Source organism: Hypomesus transpacificus, chromosome 13 (assembly GCF_021917145.1).
Source record: "Hypomesus transpacificus isolate Combined female chromosome 13, fHypTra1, whole genome shotgun sequence".
NCBI classification, from domain to species: Eukaryota; Metazoa; Chordata; class Actinopteri; order Osmeriformes; family Osmeridae; genus Hypomesus; species Hypomesus transpacificus.
Window position 1 is genome coordinate 2050499 of NC_061072.1, and position 19599 is coordinate 2070097.

The window sequence follows — 19599 nt, forward strand, 5'->3', positions numbered from 1 at the left end:
GTCTCGTCCGCGTTGCCGGCCAACTGAGTCGAACGTCCGCACATGGCGGCCATCTTGCTACAGTGAACTCGCTCACCCATAACATTGAATTGGTGCTACATGTACTTTTTAATAACCACAACTTGCTCAATTTTCAACCGATTTTTAAACGGTTTGGTTTGTTATCAACGTCAGAGATGTAGCTATGCCACTACATACTTAGGAATAATTATGTAATAATAATAATAATAAAAAATAATAATAATAATAATAAAAATTAAAAAATAGAATAGAAGTATAACTACATATCTGACGAAAATTGAGCAAGTTGTGGTTATTAAAAAGTACATGTAGCACCAACCCAATGTTATGGGTGAGCGAGTTCACCGTCACTGCAGCAAGATGGCCGCCATGTGCGGACGTTCTAGACTCCGCCGTAAGACATGTAGTGTTTATATATATATATAGCTTATATATCTATGGTTGGAACAGTTTACCTGCTTGTACTGGGGCTACATTTTCTATTTCTGTAGTTGAATTCCGAATTGTGTGTTCTAGGCTATAGGTCTACAGTCTTGAAGAGACTTATCGAAAACTAGCTAGCTTGCTAGCTAACTGGCGAGCCATTTTGATGGTGCTGTCACAAAACGGTAAGCGCATGCATGGCCTGGTGGGTCGTGTTCGACATTTAGGAAAGCCTTTTCATTTCACAAACACGAAGTTTGCTAGCTAACGTTAGCTTATCTTCTCAGCCATCTCATTGTTTAAATGTATGTTTTTGGCTCTATTGAGAATTCAGTGATGCAGTCTCAGGTGACTATATGCCGTGAACAGTTTAAATTGTGCAACAGACAGTTGCTGAAAGAGATCTTGAGTTATCTTCAGTCTTAGAACTCTATCATGCATAGAGGCTGCTCCGTACCAGACATAATATTTCTAATTTTGAGTCACACGTTCAGATGTCGGCCTTGGTTTAACACACACACTGTTCCCATGATTAGTAGTCACTGTACTGTACCCATGTTCCAGGAAGTATATGGCTAGCAACTTCCTTTACAGTCGACCAAAAAAACATTCAGTAGCCTACTTTGCGTGACTGATTTTGTCACTGACAATAACCCAAAGCAATATCACGGAACAAGCCGTATATTTATGGCAGGGGGCAACAAATCAAGTTAATCCAGTTTTACATTTTTATGAGTTTAGGTTTTCCAGCGAAGTCAAATATCATTTTGTTTCGTGTACGTTACGGGCTATGCTGAACATTGTTGTAACGTGAGTGGATAGTTTTACGTAGTAAGAGTTTTTGTTTTGTGGAGTTGTCTGATTATTTACTTTGTTATTTTGTTTATTACAGTTTGCAATGCGGGACTAGAAGATTTCTGGAGACACAATGCTAGCCACACAAACCCTAGATACGGGGCCAGAGGCGAAAGATGTCAAACTGGTAAATCTGACTTTTCACACTGAGAATTTATGACAACTTATTTCTTTACTACACGTTGTACAGTGTATTTGTTGTAAATTGTTTTTGGAAAGTTTACGGACAATCAGAAAAGCATGTCAAAAACAGTAAGTCAAAGGTTAGTGTTTTATGAGGTTATCAAAATACCTACAAAATGTACTGTATAGTTTACTGAGTTACTTAGCCCACTGGTGAGTTATTTAAGCAATAAGCCCCAAGAGGCTGTGTTTTGCGTTGAAAAACACACGGGGTTTTCGGCACTGCGCGTCGTGCCTAACAACTCCCCTTACCTGTTCTAAAATCAGCGCAGAACACGGACTCGCGGGGCTTATTGGTTTTCTAAAGCTGTTACTACAAATATTTGATATGGTTTCATAAATAAAAACAATTAGAAACAAAATAGTTTAATAATAAACCGTAATTCTTCCGCCACTACAAAGTATAGTTCCTACATAAATCGTTGCCACGTAACAACCAGATGGACACCTTTGCCGTGTTTTTTTATTTGAAATATTCGTTATGTAGTAATATGGAATGTTAAAACAAATATACGAGGACAACCGGTAAGGTTATGCTGGATTTTACAACGGCATGGAACGCGATATAGCCAATCACAATCAAGGATGGGAACAACCAGTTTTAGAATATTCAAATTAGAGAAGTGTGCTTGACCATACCGTACCAGCGCTCCCACTGGCACATGACAGCACTGCCAACATTTTACTATGGAAAGCCAAATTTGCCAAAACCCAAAATTTAACATCCTTGTGTAGACGACACACACACAACGTTAAAACAGCACGGCAAAATGTGTTGCCTGTATGTAGGGGTGGGCGATATGACCAAACTCTCCTATCACGGTATGAGTGATTTTATATCACGGTTACGGTATATATCACGGTATAGTAATTGATATAGTAAATATGGTCAATTTAATTAAGAAATTGTACTATATAACCATACCGTACTTCATCATCACACTTGATTATTTATTACAAACAAAAACAACTGCCTCACATGAGACAACACTTGAGTTAAAAACAAGACTCAAAGTTACTAGTACGAGCGTTCCGATTGGCTGATGTGCAGTCAAGCCATCCGCGTGGTGACCTAGTACTCACAGCGCAATACGGATCCGTAATGCCCTCAGACAAACGGGGGGGGGGGGGTTAAAATAATTCCTTCTTTAATAATTTGTTACACAGAACTTTATTATATTAATTATTCATCCAAAATTATTCACACCTTCACAAAATCAACCACAAACAAATAATTTCTGCATGTGCAAGTAGCAACGCTCGTGCTAAATAACTATTTAACTGGTCGGCTCCATGACGCCGGGTAAGTAGCTACAGTAGCTCCTGAGACTTCTCACCAAAAGAATGAAGGGGAACCTTCGATTAAGACATGTTCGTAGGTACCTAGCGAAAAGTAGCCTGAACTTTCCTAGATCTTAAGCTAATGCTGAATGCTCGCTGATATAGCTGTCTGTCTTACTAGAACGGCGAATGTTGCTAACGTGTGCTTGTAACGTTGTGACTATGTATGTGAGAAAGACGCGTAAGTGACAGAGAGACGGAGGGAGAGCAGGGAAAGGAAATGCAGCTGAAATAATTTGCTGCATGTTTAACCTAAATAGTGTTAAATCCAAAAAATAACGAAATGCAATACTGGCGGCCGGTGTGGATTCTGGGGCGCATCGCCACAAATCAGTCTGTGTGGGAAACACTGAAAAGTATACCGCGGTTGAAACGGTATAGCCAAATCTCTCCCGGTAGACACATTTCTACCGTTGGACGGTATATACCGTCATACCGCCCAGCCCTACCTGTATGTAACCGGTGTGAATCGGTGAAACTAGCATTTCTTTGGCGTAACTGGTAGTGGTTGCGCTTAGCACTTCAGAGGTGGCGTGTTTGAGACCAGGCAGGGACGAACAAATTGTCCATAAAGCCTTCTGACGGAGCAAGACCATGTCTGTTACACCCCCGTAACTTGTACACTGCCGTTAAATTTCGTGTTTTGGCACATTCGACTTTCCATATTTTACCAGTGTCTTGCAGCAGTGGAACTGTCTCTTAAGTCTCTTGCAACAGTGTCTCGTTCCACCACTGGGGTGCCAGGCAGGAGAAGAGCTTGTGAGAGGTGGGACCACCAGGCGGTTGTCTGAAGAAAACCTAGGTGGCGGGTGGGGGTGTAAGGCTGCAGGAGAGACTTGATGTAGTCGGCGCAGTCCCGTTCACTGCTCGGAAGGTCAGTACCAGGGTCTTGAATCTGATGCGGGCCGTTATGGGTAGCCAGTGGAGGGAGATGAGGAGTGGGGTAACGTGGGAGCGTCTGGGTAGATTGTAGACCAGGCGGGCCGCTGCGTTCTGAATCCTCTGAAGAGGGCGGGTTGCGCATGATGGGAGACCGGCGAGCAGCGAGTTGTAGCAGTCCAACTTGGAGAGGACAAGTGCTTGGACAAGCAGCTGGGTGGAGTGCTCAGACAGGTATCTCCTGATCTTCCGGATGTTGTAGAGGGTGAATCTACACGACCGGGAGACCGCAGCAATGTGGGCAGTGAGGGAGAGCTCGTCATCCATGGTAACCCCAAGGTTCCTGGCAGAGGATGAGGGGGTCACCGTCGCAGATCCCAGGGTGATTGAGAGGTCATGGGAGATGGAGGGTTTGGCCGGGATGATGAGAAGTTCCGTTTTGGCAAGGTTCAGCTGGAGGTGGTGCTCAGTCATCCAGGCGGAGATGTCTGCGAGGCAGGCCTCAATCCTAGCTGAGATCCCCGGATCGGTCGGAGGGAACGACAGGTACAGCTGCGTGTCATAAATCCACAGTCTGCAGAATTGTCAGCAGAGTGTCCAAGGCAATTGCAAGTTTAAAGGCTCAGTACATTGTACCAAGGAGAGAGACAACAGCTGGATTTTATGGGAGAGCAGGTTTTCCAGGAGTAATTGGGGCTATCGACTGCACCCACATTCCCATTACCAACCCAGGTGGTGAGAATGGGGAACTGCATCGAAAGGGCTACTGCTCAATTAATGTCCAAGTTGTGTGTGATGACCAGGCCCAGATCACACACATTGTTGCAAGATGGCCAGGATCGACACATGACAGCCGAATCTTTGACAACAGTCAACTTTGTGCACTGCTGGAGAGAGGGGAGATCCGTGGACACCTAGTGGGGGACAATGGCTATGCATGTCGCCCATACCTGATGACTCCACTTTTGAACCCTGAGACCCAGGCAAAAAAGCAGCTAGTTTAGGAAAAAGAGTGCATTCATTCATTTAGGGCTATTTAGTTCCATATATGTTAAACATAAGTTGTGAATTTGTTTACATTTCGTCGGAATCCATCATGGCGGACATTGAACATAAACTAATCCCGTTTTAATCCTTGTTTAAACTAGTTTAGCTAATCCAGAGTTAAAATTAAGATGTGCAACACATCTCTGATTAATTATAAACCAGTTTAAACATAGATTTACTAACCCTAGATTACCTCTAAACCAGGATTAATTTAATCCATGTTGGTGCAACCCAGCCTAGATGTCTCGTCCGCGTTGCCGGCCAACTGAGTCGAACGTCCGCACATGGCGGCCATCTTGCTACAGTGAACTCGCTCACCCATAACATTGAATTGGTGCTACATGTACTTTTTAATAACCACAACTTGCTCAATTTTCAACCGATTTTTTAACGGTTTGGTTTGTTATCAACGTCAGAGATGTAGCTATGCCACTACATACTTAGGAATAATTATGTAATAATAATAATAATAAAAAAAAATAATAATAATAATAAAAATTAAAAAATAGAATAGAAGTATAACTACATATCTGACGAAAATTGAGCAAGTTGTGGTTATTAAAAAGTACATGTAGCACCAACCCAATGTTATGGGTGAGCGAGTTCACCGTCACTGCAGCAAGATGGCCGCCATGTGCGGACGTTCTAGACTCCGCCGTAAGACATGTAGTGTTTATATATATATATAGCTTATATATCTATGGTTGGAACAGTTTACCTGCTTGTACTGGGGCTACATTTTCTATTTCTGTAGTTGAATTCCGAATTGTGTGTTCTAGGCTATAGGTCTACAGTCTTGAAGAGACTTATCGAAAACTAGCTAGCTTGCTAGCTAACTGGCGAGCCATTTTGATGGTGCTGTCACAAAACGGTAAGCGCATGCATGGCCTGGTGGGTCGTGTTCGACATTTAGGAAAGCCTTTTCATTTCACAAACACGAAGTTTGCTAGCTAACGTTAGCTTATCTTCTCAGCCATCTCATTGTTTAAATGTATGTTTTTGGCTCTATTGAGAATTCAGTGATGCAGTCTCAGGTGACTATATGCCGTGAACAGTTTAAATTGTGCAACAGACAGTTGCTGAAAGAGATCTTGAGTTATCTTCAGTCTTAGAACTCTATCATGCATAGAGGCTGCTCCGTACCAGACATAATATTTCCAATTTTGAGTCACACGTTCAGATGTCGGCCTTGGTTTAACACACACACTGTTCCCATGATTAGTAGTCACTGTACTGTACCCATGTTCCAGGAAGTATATGGCTAGCAACTTCCTTTACAGTCGACCAAAAAAACATTCAGTAGCCTACTTTGCGTGACTGATTTTGTCACTGACAATAACCCAAAGCAATATCACGGAACAAGCCGTATATTTATGGCAGGGGGCAACAAATCAAGTTAATCCAGTTTTACATTTTTATGAGTTTAGGTTTTCCAGCGAAGTCAAATATCATTTTGTTTCGTGTACGTTACGGGCTATGCTGAACATTGTTGTAACGTGAGTGGATAGTTTTACGTAATAAGAGTTTTTGTTTTGTGGAGTTGTCTGATTATTTACTTTGTTATTTTGTTTATTACAGTTTGCAATGCGGGACTAGAAGATTTCTGGAGACACAATGCTAGCCACACAAACCCTAGATACGGGGCCAGAGGCGAAAGATGTCAAACTGGTAAATCTGACTTTTCACACTGAGAATTTATGACAACTTATTTCTTTACTACACGTTGTACAGTGTATTTGTTGTAAATTGTTTTTGGAAAGTTTACGGACAATCAGAAAAGCATGTCAAAAACAGTAAGTCAAAGGTTAGTGTTTTATGAGGTTATCAAAATACCTACAAAATGTACTGTATAGTTTACTGAGTTACTTAGCCCACTGGTGAGTTATTTAAGCAATAAGCCCCAAGAGGCTGTGTTTTGCGTTGAAAAACACACGGGGTTTTCGGCACTGCGCGTCGTGCCTAACAACTCCCCTTACCTGTTCTAAAATCAGCGCAGAACACGGACTCGCGGGGCTTATTGGTTTTCTAAAGCTGTTACTACAAATATTTGATATGGTTTCATAAATAAAAACAATTAGAAACAAAATAGTTTAATAATAAACCGTAATTCTTCCGCCACTACAAAGTATAGTTCCTACATAAATCGTTGCCACGTAACAACCAGATGGACACCTTTGCCGTGTTTTTTTATTTGAAATATTCGTTATGTAGTAGTATGGAATGTTAAAACAAATATACGAGGACAACCGGTAAGGTTATGCTGGATTTTACAACGGCATGGAACGCGATATAGCCAATCACAATCAAGGATGGGAACAACCAGTTTTAGAATATTCAAATTAGAGAAGTGTGCTTGACCATACCGTACCAGCGCTCCCACTGGCACATGACAGCACTGCCAACATTTTACTATGGAAAGCCAAATTTGCCAAAACCCAAAATTTAACATCCTTGTGTAGACGACACACACACAACGTTAAAACAGCACGGCAAAATGTGTTGCCTGTATGTAGGGGTGGGCGATATGACCAAACTCTCCTATCACGGTATGAGTGATTTTATATCACGGTTACGGTATATATCACGGTATAGTAATTGATATAGTAAATATGGTCAATTTAATTAAGAAATTGTACTATATAACCATACCGTACTTCATCATCACACTTGATTATTTATTACAAACAAAAACAACTGCCTCACATGAGACAACACTTGAGTTAAAAACAAGACTCAAAGTTACTAGTACGAGCGTTCCGATTGGCTGATGTGCAGTCAAGCCATCCGCGTGGTGACCTAGTACTCACAGCGCAATACGGATCCGTAATGCCCTCAGACAAACGGGGGGGGGGGGTTAAAATAATTCCTTCTTTAATAATTTGTTACACAGAACTTTATTATATTAATTATTCATCCAAAATTATTCACACCTTCACAAAATCAACCACAAACAAATAATTTCTGCATGTGCAAGTAGCAACGCTCGTGCTAAATAACTATTTAACTGGTCGGCTCCATGACGCCGGGTAAGTAGCTACAGTAGCTCCTGAGACTTCTCACCAAAAGAATGAAGGGGAACCTTCGATTAAGACATGTTCGTAGGTACCTAGCGAAAAGTAGCCTGAACTTTCCTAGATCTTAAGCTAATGCTGAATGCTCGCTGATATAGCTGTCTGTCTTACTAGAACGGCGAATGTTGCTAACGTGTGCTTGTAACGTTGTGACTATGTATGTGAGAAAGACGCGTAAGTGACAGAGAGACGGAGGGAGAGCAGGGAAAGGAAATGCAGCTGAAATAATTTGCTGCATGTTTAACCTAAATAGTGTTAAATCCAAAAAATAACGAAACGCAATACTGGCGGCCGGTGTGGATTCTGGGGCGCATCGCCACAAATCAGTCTGTGTGGGAAACACTGAAAAGTATACCGCGGTTGAAACGGTATAGCCAAATCTCTCCCGGTAGACACATTTCTACCGTTGGACGGTATATACCGTCATACCGCCCAGCCCTACCTGTATGTAACCGGTGTGAATCGGTGAAACTAGCATTTCTTTGGCGTAGCTGGTAGTGGTTGCGCTTAGCACTTCAGAGGTGGCGTGTTTGAGACCAGGCAGGGACGAACAAATTGTCCATAAAGCCTTCTGACGGAGCAAGACCATGTCTGTTACACCCCCGTAACTTGTACACTGCCGTTAAATTTCGTGTTTTGGCACATTCGACTTTCCATATTTTACCAGTGTCTTGCAGCAGTGGAACTGTCTCTTAAGTCTCTTGCAACAGTGTCTCGTGGCATTTGCATTCAGTGTCTTGCAGCTTTTCTACTGCCCTGCAGCAATTTTCGAATGGGAGAACAGGCTATAAACTAGAAATAGTAGTGAAGCTGTTTGTGCTAACAAACTCCAAACCATACTTTTAACTAGGGCTGGGCGATAAATCGATAAAAAATATTATCGAAGTAATGACTTCCCTCAATAAAGATATCATAGCATTAATTCATTTTCAATAATGTCGATAGAGAATAATTAGGAACGGCAGAGTTTCCCGCAGAAAATGTGTTAGTTAAGGGGGTGGGGTGGGGCGATAGACTAATGCGTTCCGCATAGAAGGGGGACTGGCTTTGGTCACGGTTTGGAATGGAAGGGAGAAAACCGGACAGAGTAACACGGCGGATATCGCGATACATATATTATACATTTTTTAACGACAACAACATAGTTAAGGTGGCAGGAGTGTGTTGTTTAGGCGGTCGTCCTGACTGAAAAGTGCTATGGGAAACCCTGAGGAAGAGCAGTCCATTTAATTTCAGTGATGCAGCAGGAAGTTGCGTAGGAATGGTATACACCCACTAAAATACACTGAGTAGCTACTCTTTTCACCCCAATAAACGTACCGGTACGTTCATTTCTTTTACACGAAAAATCCACCCGGTACGTTCTTATTTTGGATGGTACGTTTATTTTATATTTGAAAATCAAGACATAATTGTAGAAAATTCCATGCATTTTTTTCGGAAGGGAAGATAAATTTGAACCCTTTGATGTGAACATTTTAACTACCTTAGCTAGCTAACTACTGGCAAGTAGCTTACATTAGCTAACGACGTTAGCTACCAACTGAAGGTTGTCAGTCCAAGAAGCAAATGTTAGCCAGAGCCTCATTATGGCTCTGATGTTAGCTGTAGCTACTACACTCACATAACGGTTCCCATTCAGCACACTTGCATGACAGTCACAACCTATAGACACGAGCCTCTCATCGTCAAATACAACTGGGTATATCAGTGTTTCCCCTAGGATTTTTTTTAGCAGTGGGGGCAGGTTAGGTCTACCCCCCCCCCCCCCCCCCCCCCCCCCCCCCCCCCGGCCAAAACAAAGTGCTAACCCTATATTTCGGAGCAGCTTAATGTACTAGTATAATAGCTAATGTAATATTGCACATATTTTCGTCCTATTTCCCCTAAAGAAATAATATTAGCATACTTAAAGATACCTTACAGTATGTTCTAAATGGCATAAATGCTGCCAGTTAATAATTGACGTAACAATTTATTGTAAATGCAGTGGCCTAGCCTACACATTAAGGTAGGCCACTGGGAAGTATGTACACTGTCTGCTTCATTTGATCTTGATAGGATAAGCATTCTGTAGCAAATAATAACAATATACACACTATTTATTCATTAAAACTAGGTTACTTAAGCATAATAATGCACCTAAAATACAAACGTGAGCAAGGGCAGCAATCACTATCGAATCAACAGACGTGCAATTTCGCAAGCAGGGGAAGAATATAAACAACGAAAATCACCAGTTAACTTAATTTAAATTTGCAAGAACTATAGACTAATACAATAACAGGCTTAAATGAACTGACAACATAAGTTATACGACTTTCAGTTCTCAAGGACGCACACGCGCAATCTCACCTGCGCTGTGAAGCGCGTCTGTGCTATTCTCCGACATGCGCTCTAACAATCACGGCTGATAGACGGCCTAAAATTTTGTACAGCTCTAATTCTGATACCGTGGCGGCAGAAATTTTAAAATCAACATAGGGGAAACACTGGTATATACTTTTTTATATTTGCGAACTCAAGTAAAGTAAAAAAGACATTTACCTTTAGTCTTCTGCTGTCGTGTCAGTGATACTTTGAAGTAGGGTGACCAGAAGTATGACCCTGAAAAGGAGGAAACTTGGGTCAAAAAGGAGGACAACACCAAAAGTTGTTGGGGGGGGGGGGGGGGGGGGGGGGGCGGGGGGAATAGTTGAAATGGTAAAAAAAACCGATTTCAATTGTAATAGAAATTAAACTATATAATTTGGTCAGCTCAGCAGCCGTTTTTTAATCATCAGCTGTTGTTGTGTTCGGAGCAAAAAATGATGTCAAGGAAGAGTGCCCGGCAGAACTAGCATTATCTGTGCCGTTGCCCAGTGCTCTGGGTTGATCGACGTCTGATGTTTAGGCATGTTTCTCCTATGTGTTAACTGTCGTTCTGTAAATGTAGACAGCAGCGTATGTATGACGTAGCCAGCACATGGAGCCTTGTTTATGTTTTTACTACTGCCACCCTACTTTGAAGGTGTAACTAGTACTGGTGCAAGTGCAGGATTGTATGCCGCGGAATATGAGGTGCTGCGAGATGATGTCATTAGAAACATCACAGCACCTGCAATTGTGCTGCGCGGCAGTCGTGTCTACTATAACTTGTTGAGGTATACCAGTAGTCATGGCATGTTTGTTATTTGACAGCTTTGTAACTATGTATTTCCAAGCTACATGCATTGAAGTATTTTCCAAGCAATGCTTTATTTGATAGGGGTTTTCATGTTGACTCGAAGCTGTTTTAGGAAAAGTGATAGTACTAGGACTGTCCCCGACTAAGATTTTTTGGGTCGACCAAGACTCGACTAAAACGTCTGACAATCGACTAATCGAAATTTGAAACGCAAAACAAAAAAAAAGACAAAAGAAACGCACAAACATTTCCTGGATCTGACTCAATGGCAGCTGGACATTGCATATTCAGCCGCTAAAAGCCTACTAATAATAAGACTCGTATCACCAGTCCTGTTGTAACCAAATGCAGATGGTACTAAATTTAAAATATTGTTTGTTTAACATGCACATCATCAGAGAGTGCTTATCACTGCCTGAATTTGCAGCATGCAAACTTGCGTTAAAGTGGGGAACGGTGCAACAGAGAAATATTTTGTTGTCTTGGCCGGAGAAGATAATGTCATTCGATTTGGATCTTATAATAGGCATATTCATTTTTCAACCCAGCGCGTTAGCATGAGCGAAGTAGGGCTAGGCCAACGTACGTTTTTCAGGTGGTAGGCTACATCATATTCAATGTCGAACTATGAAAAATAAAACCGTTATTTTTGACAGAGTTTGCATTCAACGTTTTTCGAGTGACCCGGTACTTTGTAAAGGTCCGTCCGTCCGTCATCTGCCGCTTGTCCGGGGATCGGGTCTCGGGGGCAGCGACCTAAGCAGGGAGGCCCAGACTTCCCTCTCGTCGGCCACTTCCACCAGCTCTTCCTGGGGGACCCCGGGGTGTTCCCAGGCCAGCCGAGAGACATAGTCCCTCCAGCGTGTCCTGGGTCTTCCCCGGGGCCTCTTCCCAGCTGGACGTGCCTGGAACACCTCACCAGGGAGGCGTCCAGGAGGATTCTAATCAGATGCCCGAGCCACCTCAGCTGGCTCCTCTCGACACGGAGGAGCAGCGGTTCTACTCTGAGCCCCTCCCGGATGACCGAGCTTCTAACCCTATCTCTAAGGGAGTGCCCGGACACCCTGCGGAGAAAGCTCATTTCGGCCGCTTGTATTTGCGATCTCGTTCTTTCGATCACTACCCATAGATCGTGACCATAGGTGAGGGTAGGAACGTAGATCGACTGGTAAATAGAGAGCTTCGCCTTTCGACTCAGCTCCTTCTTCACCACGACGGACCGATGCAGAGCCCGCATCACTGCGGACGCCGCACCGATCCGCCTGTCGATCTTGCGCTCCATTCTTCCCTCACTCGTGAACAAGACCCCGAGATACTTGAACTCTTCCACTTGGTTCAAGATCTCCTCCCCGACCCGAAGATGGCACTCCACCCTTTTCCGGTCGATTACCATGGCCTCAGATTTGGAGGTGCTGATTCGCATCCCAGCCGCTTCACATTCGGCTGCGAACCGCTCCAGTGAGAGCTGAAGGTCGCGGCCCGATTAAGCCAACAGGACCACATCATCTGCAAAAAGCAGCGACCCGATCCTGAGGTCACCAAACCGGACCCCCTCAACACCCTGGCTGCGCCTAGAAATTCTGTCCATATAGGTAATGAACAGAATCGGTGACATAGAGCAGCCCTGGCGGAGTCCAACCCTCACCGGAAACAAGTTCGACTTACTACCGGCAATGCGGACCAAACTCTGGCACCGGTCGTACAGGGACCGGACAGCCCCAATCAGGGAATCCGATACCCCGTACTCTCGGAGCACCCCCCACATGAGCCCCCGAGGGACACGGTCGTATGCCTTTTCCAAATCCACAAAACATGTGTAGACTGGTTGGGCGAACTCCCATGTACCCTCCAGGACTCCGCGGAGGGTATAGAGCTGGTCCACTGTTCCACGGCCAGGACGAAAACCACATTGCTCCTCCTGAATCCGAGGTTCGACAATCCGACGGACCCTCCTCTCCAGGACCCCTGAATAGACTTTCCCAGGGAGGCTGAGGAGTGTGATCCCCCTAAAGTTGGAGCATACCCGGTCTGCCAGTCCACAGGCACTGTTCCCGATGTCCACGTGATGTTGCAGAGTCGTGTCAACCAAGACAGCCCTACAACATCCAGAGCCTTAAGGAACTCCGGGCAGACCTCATCCACCCCAGGGGCCCTGCCACTGCAGAGCTTTTCAACCAACTCGGCGACCTCAGCCCCAGAGATAGAAGGCCCCCCCCCCCCCCCCCCCCCGATATCCCCAGACTCTACCTCCACGTCGGAAAGTGTGTTGGTGGAATTAAAGAGGTCTTCGGAGTATTCCTTCCACCGATCCAGGACGTCCCCCATCGAGGTCAGCGGCGCACCATCCCCACCGTATACAGTGTTAACAGAGCACTGCTTCCCCCTCCTGAGTCGCCGGATGGTGGTCCAGAACCTTTTTGAAGCCGTTCGGAAGTCATTCTCCATGGCCTTGCCGACCTCCTCCCATGCCCGGGTTTTTGGCTCCGGGACCGCCAAAGCCGCGTTCCGCTTGGCCTGCCGGTACACATCAGCTGCCGCTGGAGTCCTACCAGCCAATAGCGTCCGATAGGCCTCCTTCTTCAGCTTGACGGCATCCCTCACCTCCGGAGTCCACCACCGGGTCCGAGGGTTACCGCCGCGACATGCACCGACCGCCTTGCGGCCGCAGCTCCGGTCAGCCGCTTCAACAATGGAGGCCCGGAACATGGCCCATTCGGACTCAATGTCCCCGGCTCCCCCCGAGATATGATCGAAGCTCTCCCGGAGGTGGGAGTTGAAGCTCCTTCTGACAGAGGGTTCCGCCAGCCGTTCCCAGCAGACCCTCACATTACGTTTGGGCCTGCCAGGCCTGACCGGCGTCCTCCCCCACCATCGAAGCCAACTCACCACCAGGTGGTGATCAGTTGACAGCTCCGCCCCTCTCCTCACCCGAGTGTCCAAGACATGTGGCCCCAAGTCCGACGACACGACTACATTCGATCATCGAACTGAGACCTCGGGTGTCCTGGTGCCAGGTGCACATATGGACACCTTTATGCTTCAACATGGTGTTCGTTATGGACACTTTGTAAAGGTACTTTAATGAAATGCTGCCATACCACAGATTTCTTTGCCATTTTGACTAATAACACAGACAAAGTAGTCAATGGCAGAGTTTTTAGTTCTGCAGCCAATTGCGCTCGTGCCATGTGCAAAATACAAACACAAACAACAAAGCCCAACAAAGCGCAGAATAACGAAAGGGGAAATAGTCAAATCTTTTCTTTTAATTATATATTTTGAGTTGCTTTATTTGACTTAAATAATATAATCTACAATTTCTGTAGAACATTTCGTTAATTCAGGAATGATGACACAAGCGGGAATCAGATCTCACACTGCCATACGGCAGCTCGACTAAAAGAAAATCTTAGTCGACCAAGAGCATATCGACCAGAAAGTTGGCTGAGTGGGGACAGCCCTACTAGTACATGTATGTTTGTAACTAGACAGCCTCTTTTTTAACTTTGTAATAACTATGTATTTCCAAATGTTGAGGTATATTCCTAGTAATGCTTGGTTTGCTAGTGGTTTTCATGTTGCAGTCATGTCGACTAAGTTGTTTGAGGAAAAGTACTTGTACTATATTTGTAACCGAACAGCCTCTTTTATTTTTTTATTTTCTAACAATGATTATGTATTTCCAAACTAAAAGTGTTGACGTTTTTTCCTAGCAATGGTATATTTGCTGTCCATTTCTATTCCTGATTGATAGTGACAGCAAAACATGCACACTTACACTGGCAGGAACACATTTTGATAGCATATGGACACAGTTTGCGTGTTGATTTGGCAATTTTCCGGGGGTACTTTTATTTGGGGAAAAGAGTAATATTAACCGCGAAAAATCTTGTTGCTGAGCAGCGACAGCCATGGCAAGGGAGCCAGGGTTTTTTCCTGGGTCAAAATGGGTCTTCGGTGCCCCCCCCCCCCCCCCAAAAAAAAAGAAATATATATATACTGGGAGTAAAAATAGGCCCTGGACTTTGATCCAGACCGGCCCATCAGAACCGGTCCCGTATACGCCACCACTGCAAGCTCCCTGCTCATGCATGCAACTTCTGTGCCTGATGTGATGCTAGTTAGGGACTTCCACGCTTAATCAAGCGCGTAGATTTTTTGGGCTGATTTGAGCTTTATGTAAAACAAACAAGCAGCCGTTTTTTCAAGTGGTAAAACATTGTCTAGTAAAGGTAATTACGTTTACGTTTCTTGGCCTGGTTTGCCATCTTTATATTGTCGCTACTAGCTAAATCAAATCAAATCACATTTATTTGTATAGCCCTTTTTACACGCAAGCATGTCACAGAGGGCTTCACATGCGCCCATACAACTGCCCCTCAACCAACCTAAACCCTCAAGGAAGACAAGGAAAAACTCCCAACGGCTAGCTTTCAAACTGTGTGTCACTGTTGTGTGTAAGCGGCACTTAGGGCATAGACGTTCATTTGAAATAGACCAACGGGGGGAAAGGGGGGCCGGCCAACCGTGTCGCTGGCCAACCGTGTCGCTCAATCTTCTGCAGAAATTGTTATTAGTAGTAAAAAATATTATAAGGCACTATAAGCCCTCCGGCCCACAAGTGCTTCGGCCCATCGATAATTCTTCCGGTATTCCAGATGCCCAGTAAATACTGATGTATTTATTCCCAGGTGTTTTGCAATTTCCTTTTATTTTCTTTGTGCCTACACTATATTAGGGCTGCAACAAACGATTATTTTGATCATCGATTATTCTAACGATTATTAGATCGATTAGTCGACTAATCATCAATTTTTTTCATTGATCGATCAGAAAGCTTTGAACAATTATTCAGCTTTTGCAATTTGTTAAAACATTGAGTCATAGTTATTCTCACTACTAAATAAAACCAAGGAATCACTTCAGCTTTTGAAAAAAATATATGTATTGCATTTTAAGCCAACTGAACAGGCTATTACATATTTTTTTGTCCAATTGTGTCCAACCTAAATCAAAAACGCTGTTACGCCCACTAAAATACACTGAGTAGCTACTCTTTTCACCCCAATAAACGTACCGGTACGTTCATTTCTTTTTCACGAAAAATCCACCCGGTACGTTCTTATTTTGGATGGGTCGTTTATTTTATTTTTGAAAATCAAGACATAATTGTAGAAAAATCCATGCATGATTGAAACAATGCTTAATCATGTTGCTCTAAAGTATATAAAAGATAAATAAACAAAAGTAAGTCAGTTGTATTACAGACAAAAAAAGTAGGAATGTAAACAAATCTCTTTGTTGTTGGGAAGACAACAGGGTTCTGTTCAGTGAAAAACAGTGAGTAACAGTATAATTTCTGGACTGGCTTTTTGTTTGTCTCATTACAATGGTCGTATACACCGAACTGTCTAACTGCTGTCTGTGGACATGTTGCTACGGTGTTAATATCCGTGAAATACTGCGTGATTTGTTATTATCAACTGGTGTAGCTAAGTAGCCATCCAGCTTGAGCACACTCACCTCTTGCCGTTTCCATCTCCTCTCGTGCGCGGATGCATTCGTTGTAAATGTTCATGCATGCATGTTGTGCTACCATGGAAAACAAGTTCAGCCTTGCACACATGAGTCATTTTAGTTGGATCTTTGGTGAAACCTTCCCACACAATACTTTTTCAGGCCCGTTTACACTCTAAAATGTTTACAGCTGTTTTCTTCTATTGGATATCATACGGGAGCCTGCATTAGTCTAGCGCTACAGCGCCGTACTGGTCAAATCATGTTATTGCAGGCACTTAAAATAGGTCCTATGAGATCAGACTATTTGTCGACAACAGAAATATTTGTTGAAAAAGAAAATTATCGGCGAAGTTGTCGACTATCGTTGCAGCCCTACACTATATATTATCATTCCAGGTTAAGAATACCAAGGCTGCGTTGGAAATCGTTAATCAAACTTTTGTCAGCATTTTGAGTGGAATTTGCATTTGTACAGGTGCATTTGTGAACGTCGGGCTGGTCCCCGAAGTGGAACGACAGTTTACAGGCCGCTCTGTCCATTCGCGCACCTCACAGTTGCGTATTGATCAGACAAGAAGACACGCTTGTCAACTCGATTAGCTTACTATTAATTCAAACAGAACGGGGGTTTGGCTTTAGCCTACTTGAAACATACTATTGAGAACACATTCGCTGACATGAATTGCACGCGTGATGAACACAGCTTAAAAAAAAAAAAAATCATAGGCACTCGGAAAAATGGCTTAGGCGCGTGCCCAAATATTCTCTATGCAGGAAAAACCCTGGGAGCAACTTCCAATGAAGAAATTATTTATAAAAAGGGTTCGTCTTCTTCAGCTATTTAGAAGGCTTTTTGAAATCCGACAGAGCAGAGCAATGTTCGGTGCAAATTGTGTAGTAAACAGGTGTCTACCAAGTCTGGTAATACGATAAATCTTTTTACCACCTGAACAGACTTGGTCTGCGTGTAGACAGTAACTACCTCAACACAAGCTAGCATTCGCTAGAAGTTATAATGCATATTGAAATGCATAGTTTTTTAAAGTTTTTGTTTATCTTGTTCATAACGTCTAAGTGTTTATAGCTTTCACATTGTTTTGTAAATGATAAAATTGTGATAAATATTAAGGGTGCTCCGATCGATCGGTTGCCGATCATTATCGGCCGATAATCATTTTAAATACTCAAATCAGTACTCACTATGAAGGCTGATCAAAAGAGCAGATTTGTATTTTTAATTTTTTGCTGTGCACTTTATTGCCCATGGTCCTTTATCTCCTACCTAAAGAAAAACATTTGAAACAATATTTTGACTATGGCCTTTTATGTTGCAGATTCTATAGTTTAAAGTAAATAAAAAAGAAAAAGAAAAAAGACTAGCCACATAATGGCTACTAGGCCAAGGAGTGTGGGTGGGGGCTTGGTCAGCCCACCCTTTTCAGAAAGCCTTGGATGTGTCTGCGTCTCCCCTAGCTAGGGTTGTCACGATAACTACTTTTTCTTGTGCGATATATTGCACCAAAATGTATTGCGATAAACGATATTATTGCACACACGTCAATTTACATTTTCAGTCAATGTTATGCCACTGATTACATAATGACCCCCCCAAGGCGAGTTTACATACCGGCTCGTTCACGTTTATTGGCTCTCATCTCATTCGCCTTAAAGACCAAATGTTCCCACACCGGAGCTGAAGATTGCGGCTTTGAAACCAAGTCCATTTTTACTTATACTTCCTAACTAGCTGTAGATGTCACGAAACTGAACACTTTATAACATAGTGAGTTCACGCCTTCTCTTCACCTGTCGGTGTCCGCTCTGTGTGTGTGGAGATGCAAGTCCCACCTACGCTTTCGACACAGAAAGCAGAAAAGATGACTGAGGCAGAGGGATCGACTAAAATGTTGGTGACATTCGTTCTTATGTAAACATTTATATAATCATTATTTGTTATTATAAAAATGATCAGTTGCAATATATCGCAGCACCAAAAATGATTGCGCTCATTTCCATATACCGTGCGATAAGTCAATATATTGACTTTCGCGACAGGCCTACCCCTAGCTTGCGTGTGTCAGGTAGGGGTGGGCGATATGAACCAAAATTCATATTTTGCGGTTTCCAGGTGAAAACGCTATAATATCACAATATACTGTAAAAAAAATGTTTCCCTTTTATTAGCCCTTCAAAGTAAAAAAATACAAAATTATGCATTTAAACATACAGAAACAGAATGGAAGGCAATGCAAATTTCTTAAATTGTTTTTTCCTGTGTGAACATGAAACGTTTGCTAGCTGTATAACATTTCACTGGGTCTTGCAGCGCTGCTTGAATTGCCTACTTGAGCAAGTCACAGTTTTCCAAAGCCCTGATAGTGTAACTGAGACGACACAGTAAATAATTCCTCTTTCAAGTAATAAGCCCCCGTTCAAGTGTTAAGCATTAAACTAGCCGCAAGGTCTGTAGAGATCTTGTAGAGATCCACTTTTTGTGTTTTGCTAATGCAGAATTCGGTCAAATAAAATCGGTAAAATAGATGTAACGGGTGGAACTTAACGTCAAAAAACATGGCATTTTATTTTGTTTGAGTTTTAATTTGTCCAGTGGGGAGAGTGCAGACTGAAACATTTAGAGCTTCGAAATATGTTTCAAAAAGTATTTCTAGTCTGCCAGCATTGCAAAAAAATTTACTCTTCTACCATGCTTGCCGCACACTAGCCTGACGTTGTCATACTCATAATTCTAGTCATATATAATATGAGTCTGAAAACTCTCTGTTGGGCTGTGACTACGGGCCGTGTTTCAACCGAACTCGTAAAACAAATGCCCCCAAGCGCTCTTTCGTGACGTTGTTGATTACGTTACTGTTGATCATCTGTCCATCATCGTATAAAGGCCGCCCTGGCAAATTCATTGGTCCGTCCCGATTCTGGTTTTCTGTAGTTGTCCCCAATACGAGACCCTCCAGACCCAACTTCCCAACCAAATTTTTTTGTGGGCGGGGAGAAGTTGGGCTGGCAGCCAGGCTAGCCGCACACACAATGTGCAGGTTATTTACAGTAGGAGATGAGCTTCTATCATTTATTGCC

The 19599-nt window shown here is 43.2% G+C and overlaps 1 protein-coding gene across 6 annotated transcripts in view; it reads left to right on the forward strand.

Moving 5' to 3' along the window:
• Positions 1–370: 370 nt before the first annotated feature.
• The window catches only part of plekhm1 (pleckstrin homology domain containing, family M (with RUN domain) member 1), a 59730-nt gene continuing 40501 nt past the window's right edge, over positions 371–19599 (forward strand). Inside the window, exons 1-5 of one of the 6 annotated variants that reach the window (XM_047032296.1) lie at positions 371–415; positions 538–629; positions 1337–1426; positions 5529–5620; positions 6328–6417. In XM_047032296.1, the coding sequence (XP_046888252.1) occupies positions 6364–6417 (54 nt within the window). In that variant the 5' untranslated portion in view covers positions 371–415; positions 538–629; positions 1337–1426; positions 5529–5620; positions 6328–6363. Of the gene's footprint in view, positions 416–537; positions 630–1038; positions 1255–1336; positions 1427–5361; positions 5407–5528; positions 5621–6027; positions 6246–6327; positions 6418–19599 lie in introns of those variants that run through there. The other 5 variants (XM_047032301.1, XM_047032298.1, XM_047032297.1 and 2 more) reach the window with 5 other exon arrangements.